Raw genomic sequence first — 6,892 nt, 5'->3', positions numbered from 1 at the left:
TGATACTCCGGAACATTTTCGCTATTTTGTGAAAAAACGAGCTGGATGGGCCCCCATTCCGTTTATGTCCTGGCGTTCATTAAGGACTATTAAATTGAGAAATGCAATAAAATTGGGCATTGTTCTTGCAGCGGAATCATTGCAGGCTGTTCAAAAAGTGCAAAGTTGATGATTTTGGCATGCTATTTTTCATGGATGGTGTAAACGTTTCGTTTTGATAACTTTCTTTATTCTTGTATGAGAATCCTGGTCTTGCCACTAATTAAAAGCACAAAACATGCACGCAATTTATAAAATGGCCACCCTAATTCTGCTCATAAGGGAAGTGCAATATTGCGACTCGCTACATGTAAGACCGTCCGTGCTCAAAATTTTCGCATCTAAGTGTACCCTGCTACCGAAACACTCTTACTTGATAAACTTTGATAGTTATCAGCTCTTCGACGGCATCATGTACTATATCCTATATGTGATAGACCGTACCTCAACTCGTTCTCTTGCGGACAGATAACGTTATCAAAGTAAGAATGTTTTCAAAATGGACCTGTTTGTGGACTTTTATATTAAATCTTGCAGCAATTGCAAAAGGTATGGGTTTTTTTCCTTCTAAATTAGCTTTCAAGACTTAAAAATACACAAAAGTTTTCTAACCTACAAAAATTTAAGGGTGAATAAATCGTAACAGTCATCTTGCTATATATATATATTATAGACGTTTTTGTGTTTGAAAGAAAGAACTACAAACTGTGTATATCCAGCTGATTCTGGATGGAAGATGTTCGGCCAAAATATTTTATATAAATTAACATTCCAGTGTCATACCTACTTCAGGTAGGTTATCTATAAAATTTTACCGTTGCCAAAGATAAGAGGGGGAAAGAAACTGTAATGTACGAAAGCACAGAGGAGGCTCGAGAGAGAGAGAGAGAGAGAGAGAGAGAGAGGGGGGTCAATAAAAATACAGCTCGTGGCCATGAGATATCCAAAATACTTTTATTTATTATATGGTATGGTTGTTGTTGCTTTTTTTTTGTCATTTTTTTACGTTTATTCTCGTTTTCCGCGTGTCCACGCCGAGCAAGTTTTTTCTCTGTTTTCAGATTTCGGCAAGTCATGTCTCTTCTATGTAAATATGAGAAATATTCGTGTTGGTGTTATTTTCGAAAGCTATTCGAGTTTGAATCGCTATTTTTTTAAAAAAATGTGCTTAACAAAAAATTAGATAAATATTTTGTATTAACATACCGGTATCAAAATTTCAACACAAAAGTTCATTTGGTAAAATACTATTTCTCTATCAGTAAAATTAATACACTACGGTTTAATATTCTAATTGTTTTATTTAGTATGGAAGCCCTGAAGGGACAATTGATTTCCGTACTTCCCACTTCTGACTTCTAACTTTTGAACTTCTCACTTCCAACTTCTTGACTTCCTACTTCTAACTTCCACACTTCTGACTTCTAACTTCCGCACTTCTGACTTCCAACTTCACACTTCTTACCTCCGACTTCCAAAGAGGGAAAGTTAGAAGTCAGAAGTGCGGAAGTTGGAAGTCGGAAGTTAGAAGTCAGAAGTGTGGAAGTTAGAAGTCAGAAGCGCGGAAGTTAGAAGAGGGAATCAAAAAGTCGGAAGTAAGAAGTGCGGAAGTTGGAAATCAGAAGTCGAAAGTCAGGAAGTTGGAAGTTAGAAGTCAGAAGTGCGGAAGTTAGAAGAAGGAAGTAAGAGGTCAAGAAGTCGGAAGTAAGGAGTGTGGAGGTTGGAAATCAAAAGTCGAAAGTCAGGAAGTTGGAAGTCGGAAGTGTTGAAGTTAGAAGTCAGAAGTCAAAATGCGGAAGTTAGAAGTAGGAAGTAGGAAGTCAAGAAGTTGGAACTCAGAAGTGTGGAAGTTAGAAGTCAGAAGTTCGGAAGTTTGAAGTAGGAAGTCAAGAAGTTGGAAGTGAGAAGTGCAAAAGTTAGAAGTCAGAAGTTGGAAGTACGGAAATCAATTGTCCCTCCAGTGCTTCCATAGTTTAGTGGTTGTTAAAGTATACATGTGCAAATAATGCTTATATTTTTTCAGGTATTTCAGTATCATCAGATACGCTCACGTGTACTTATAATGGTAGCGTGTATAGCCGAGGTGATGCGTGGGTAGACGACCACGTGTGTGGAGTTTGCGTGTGTAACGAGTACGGGTCACAGTGCTACGCGAAGCTTGAAGGGTATTGCAAATTAAACAGTGAGCATCCCTGTGACAAAAATACGTTTTGGTATATATGAGGACTGTGAGCGTCTACAATATCCCCACCCACCTTCATCCCTACTTCCTCCCCCATCCCACCCGCTTATTTAACTCCTATTATTCCATGTAGAAAATCAAGCGCAAGTAGGCCGAGTAAACAAGCATTTTGCATGCCTTTTTTTAGAGAGATTCTTGTAGATTTCGAATGTTTTGATATCAAATCGTAAGCGATTGCATTTGTAAATACACTATTGTTGTTTCGTTCTTGTAAAATCATATCTTGAAAAAGTTACTTTTAAAAATGAACACAGTATAAAGAAACAGCCACTCTTTTCTCGGTGTCTGACTGGGTAATATGGGCAAATATGTTTTTGACAAAGAAATACAAGTGGCCGAATTTATTGTAAATATGTGAGACATTATGCCACCCCGAAAAATGAGTTCGGTCACAATGTTCACAGAAAATGTAAAGAATGTGTTCGAAACTTCACACGTGTGAAGATTAGGACCGTATCCTTCACAAGCATATGAAAGATGTGATCAGTGAAAAAACTGGTTCAACATGTCTTTTAACAATAGTTGGGGATTAATCTTAGCATTTGTATGGTATGGTGCCATAAAACTGCCACCACTTAACTGTTAGTTTTCATGTAAACTTTCTCGAAAATAAAGAAGGTTTTCATGAAATCTAATAAAATATCGTGAAAACAGATGAATTTTTCATGAAGGCAATCTTACCATGAAAATCTGCTAGCTAGTGCTTTAATCTGCCACAACATACCAGATAAAGTTTCATGATACCAGCTAACTTTTCATAAAAGTAAACTTTTTAGGAACTTTAAGGGGAAGTGCAGTGTACAAGAACCATAACTACCCTGCCAGTTTTTTTAAATATCTCCCTTTACTAAGTTAACTTGTCCGGGGCTTAACTCTAAAAGACCTCTAGGGAATTTATTCCAACTGCATGATAGATAAAGGACAATAAGTGAAAGTGCAGAGTACAAGAATCATAACTCTACCATGCCTATTTTTTCAATTAACTTCCTTTATTAAATCAAATACTTTACACAATGATAGAGGACATTAAGTTTTTGACCATGAATAAACCAGATCCTCTAACTGATATTTGTATACTTCAGTATCAAAATTTAATTTATTTCACAATATTTCAGATGAAAACTTTGCTTCGGCGTGGAGACTGACCATGTCCAACGTAGCGCTTGTTCTTATAGGGGTGGTAACTACGTATTCTTTGATTTTACAGCTGTAAAATTGCGACTGTTTTTTTTTTGAGTCACAGGTCTTTTACACAGTTGGATCCTTTATGGCCAGTTAACAGCTTTAATACATGTCTTTATTTCGTTCAGCTGTTGTTACGGGGGTATTGTTAAGTTTTCCAAAGCATTGGGACTAAGATTATTTATTTTCTTAGACCGCTTGACCTTGAACAATAGACGATCTCTATGAAGTTGGAGGTCAATGCGGCAAATGTCAAGGCCAAATCTGTCATGTTCCTTAAATGACCCTGAAGTGTTCCAAATAGATAGGGAGTTAAGGAGTCTTGCCTAGTAGATGACCGTTACTGGAAGAGGTCATTAAATGGTCAAAGGTCAGGGTCGAACATTTTTAGCTCGACTTTTCGAAGAAAAAGTAGAGCTATTGCACTCGCCCAGGCGTCGGCGTCGGTGTTGGTTAAAGTTTTTGATCAAGTCAAATATCTCTGTTACTATCAAAGCTATTGACTTGAAACTTAAAATAGTTATTTACTATCAAAGTCTACACCAGGAGAAACAATCCCTATAACTCTGATTGAACTTTAACAGAATTATGCCCCTTTTTAACTTAGAATTTTTGGTTAAAGTTTTTGATAAAGTCAAATTTCTCTGTTACTATCAAAGCCTTTGACTTGAAACTTCAAATACTTACAAATGTATTTATCATCAAAGTCTACACCAGGAGAAACGATCCGAATAACTCTGATTTGAATTTTGACAGAATTATGCCCCTTTTAAACTTAGAATTTTTTGTTAAAAGTTTTGATAAAGTCAATTATCTCTGTCACTATTAAAGCTATTGATTTGAAACTCAAAACAGTATTTACTATCAAAGTCTACACCAGGAGACACAGTTCCCATAACTCTGAATTGAATTTTGACAGAATTATGCCCCTTTTTAACTTATAATTTTTGGTTAATTTTTTTTATAAAGTCAAATATCTCTGTTACTATTAAAGCTTTTGACTTGAAACTCAAAGTAGTTATTTGCTATCAAAGGCTACACCAGGAGACACAATTCCCATAACTCTGATTTGAATTTTGACAGAGTTACGTCCCTTTTTAACTTGGATTTGTTTTACTGGCAAAGCTCTCATTCAGAGTCAAGCACTGAGAAAAGACGAGTGCGCTGTCTTACGGACAGCTCTTGTATGTTAAATAACGGGTTAGCATTTGACCCTTAAACCAGTCAAATTTATGGATGTTTTTTTTTTACCATTAGTGATCCCACAGTGATTATGAGGTCACTGGGTCAAAGGTCATAAGCAAACCTATCAATGTCAAATCCTTTTTAGTTCAATAACGTGTCTAAGATGATCCAGATGAACGATATAGGGCCATCGCGACCCTCTTGTTTAGCTCAAACTTTCTTTAAGTGGTGATAGTTCGGAGCAAAATATAATTTTGCTTTCATGAAAATTTATCTTCTTTCCAAACCACTTGAAAACCACTATTATTTTCGTGAAGATTTTCATGAAAACTTTCTTTAAGTGCACTAACTAGCACAATTTCGTGTTAAGATGTTTAAATAGTCTTCATGATATGTTTCTGTTTTCATGAAATCCTCCATTAGTAACGTGAAAACTTCCTCCATTTTCGCGAAAGTTTTCATGAAAACTAATAGCTAAGTGGTGGCAGTTTTATGCCACCATGCATTTGTCATCAGACCACTAAACGTTAGAGTACAGGTGTAAGTTGATTGAGCGAATTGCAATATCATCTCTAAACTAACTGAATTCACTTTACAAAAAAAAAACTACAGTTAGGCATACGCCATTCACTGTTTCTTTTGGGCAAGTACATGTAACGTTTTATACAAATGGAATGGTATTGCGCAGTGTGATCACATAATTGACGCATTCCTCGTAGCAACATAAAAACATTTAATCATTATGGGAGGTAAATCTAGAGTCAGTTATTTAGTGGTTGACTAAAAAATTTAGCGATTGATGTTACATTACAGGCACTGTAGCTAAGGCAGGAGATCCTGTATGTATGTACGGTCTGAAACCCTACTTGGTTGGTGATGTATATTCTGCTCTGGATGGCTGTAACAAATGTCTCTGTACAGAGCGTGGTATGCAGTGCACAATGAAGGCGTGCAGTTCTACCGGGTTTGGTAAGTTGTTTTACAGAACATAATATTTATTACAAAATTTTGTTTCATGACTGGCAATCGTTAATTTCGGTACGATCACGTACTCTCCATGTGTGATTTCGGCTTTTATGGGTAGGAAACGGAACAGGTGCCCGTGTGGGCTACATTATCACCCGAAGAACGCCGAAACGCCATACAGGAATACGTAATTGCACGAAAATTCCCGATTGCAGTTACAGTATTAATGAATCAATTCTAGAAGCAAAATTACCTGACCATGTTGTTCTATTGACATCAGTAAGTTCTTTTGTAAAATGCGAAGTTTCACCTTCTTGTACTGGAAGATCGCCCGGTCAACTCACTGTGTAGGTGTCTAGAATTAGAATTTAAAGTTTGATTCCCCGGCGATGCGCTTGTACGGCATGGTTCCGGGAAAGAGAATGTGTAAAGTACTTCAAGTGTACGCTTCTTTTAATTCATATTTGGAAGAGAATAGGTCAGTACTGGACCATTGCTTAGGTAACATACTAGTGACTAAATAATTCTCTTGGAAATGTTTCTGAACCATAAGAAATATCGTGTTAGTAGCAATGTTTCCCTTTTCCCTTAATGGCATTTTCGTCATTAAAAAGAACACAGACCTGTTTCTTGCTATTTAGAGCTTGGATTTCAATCGAATACGTCTTTAAACATTATAAATACGCAGACACTTCCGTGATCATAAATGAATGAGACCTAAACATGGAACTTTTGTTCAATAGATTTTGTTCCATATTTAGAAAATCCAAGCAAAGAGCCGCTGTATGGAGAATGCCAGTATGATGGTGGATGGTATAGACATCACACGCAATGGTTAGCACGTGACGGATGTAACACGTGCTTCTGTCAAACTATAGGAAACTACAGGGGAGGTCACGTGTGCACGACCAGCAAATGCTCGTGCAGTACAGTAAACGCGCCTGTAATTACTGGTTGAATTAAAATTTTGCATTTTTGTAAATTTTTGTTAGTCAAAATAAACTAGAGCTATCAGTGAATGTGATTATTTATGATATCCTTAAAACTAGTATTTTGATCTTGACCTTTGGCCTTCTAATGTGACCTTAAGATTTAAATTAGTGACCTAGGTTGTGCGCCCAGCATTTCACCTTGATGTCAGAGGTAAACAACTAATGAAAGCCATTCCTCCAGTTCAGAAGGACATGGAGCCGACACGAAATAAAATTATTAAGACATTTGACCTATTACCTCCACTTTTAATTTTGTGACCTCGGTCAGTATTATGGGCGCCGTCTT

At 36.7% G+C, this 6,892-nt stretch overlaps 1 protein-coding gene across 1 annotated transcript; it reads left to right on the top strand.

Moving 5' to 3' along the window:
- Positions 1-495: 495 nt before the first annotated feature.
- Positions 496-6,633, top strand: LOC123532641 (kielin/chordin-like protein). Its single transcript, XM_045314112.2, has 4 exons — positions 496-588; positions 2,063-2,221; positions 5,462-5,617; positions 6,376-6,633. The coding sequence occupies exons 1-4, from the start codon at positions 528-530 to the stop codon at positions 6,570-6,572; spliced, it is 573 nt and encodes a 190-aa protein (XP_045170047.2). The 5' UTR covers positions 496-527; the 3' UTR covers positions 6,573-6,633.
- The last annotated feature ends 259 nt before the right edge of the window (positions 6,634-6,892 follow it).

Source organism: Mercenaria mercenaria, chromosome 11, assembly GCF_021730395.1.
Source record: "Mercenaria mercenaria strain notata chromosome 11, MADL_Memer_1, whole genome shotgun sequence".
In the NCBI taxonomy this organism is placed as follows: Eukaryota; Metazoa; Mollusca; class Bivalvia; order Venerida; family Veneridae; genus Mercenaria; species Mercenaria mercenaria.
The sequence above is the reverse complement of the archived record's forward strand: the minus strand, read 5'-3'. Positions and strand labels throughout refer to the sequence as shown.

What these genes read in the sequence shown, in the direction of transcription:
- LOC123532641 (XM_045314112.2), top strand. Translation starts at nt 528, where the DNA reads ATGTTTTCAAAATGGACCTGTTTGTGGACTTTTATATTAAATCTTGCA. An exon ending in TCTTGCAGCAATTGCAAAAG is followed by an intron (nt 589 to 2,062) that starts GTATGGGTTTTT and finishes ATATTTTTTCAG; the next exon opens with GTATTTCAGTATCATCAGAT. An exon ending in AGGGTATTGCAAATTAAACA is followed by an intron (nt 2,222 to 5,461) that starts GTGAGCATCCCT and finishes GTTACATTACAG; the next exon opens with GCACTGTAGCTAAGGCAGGA.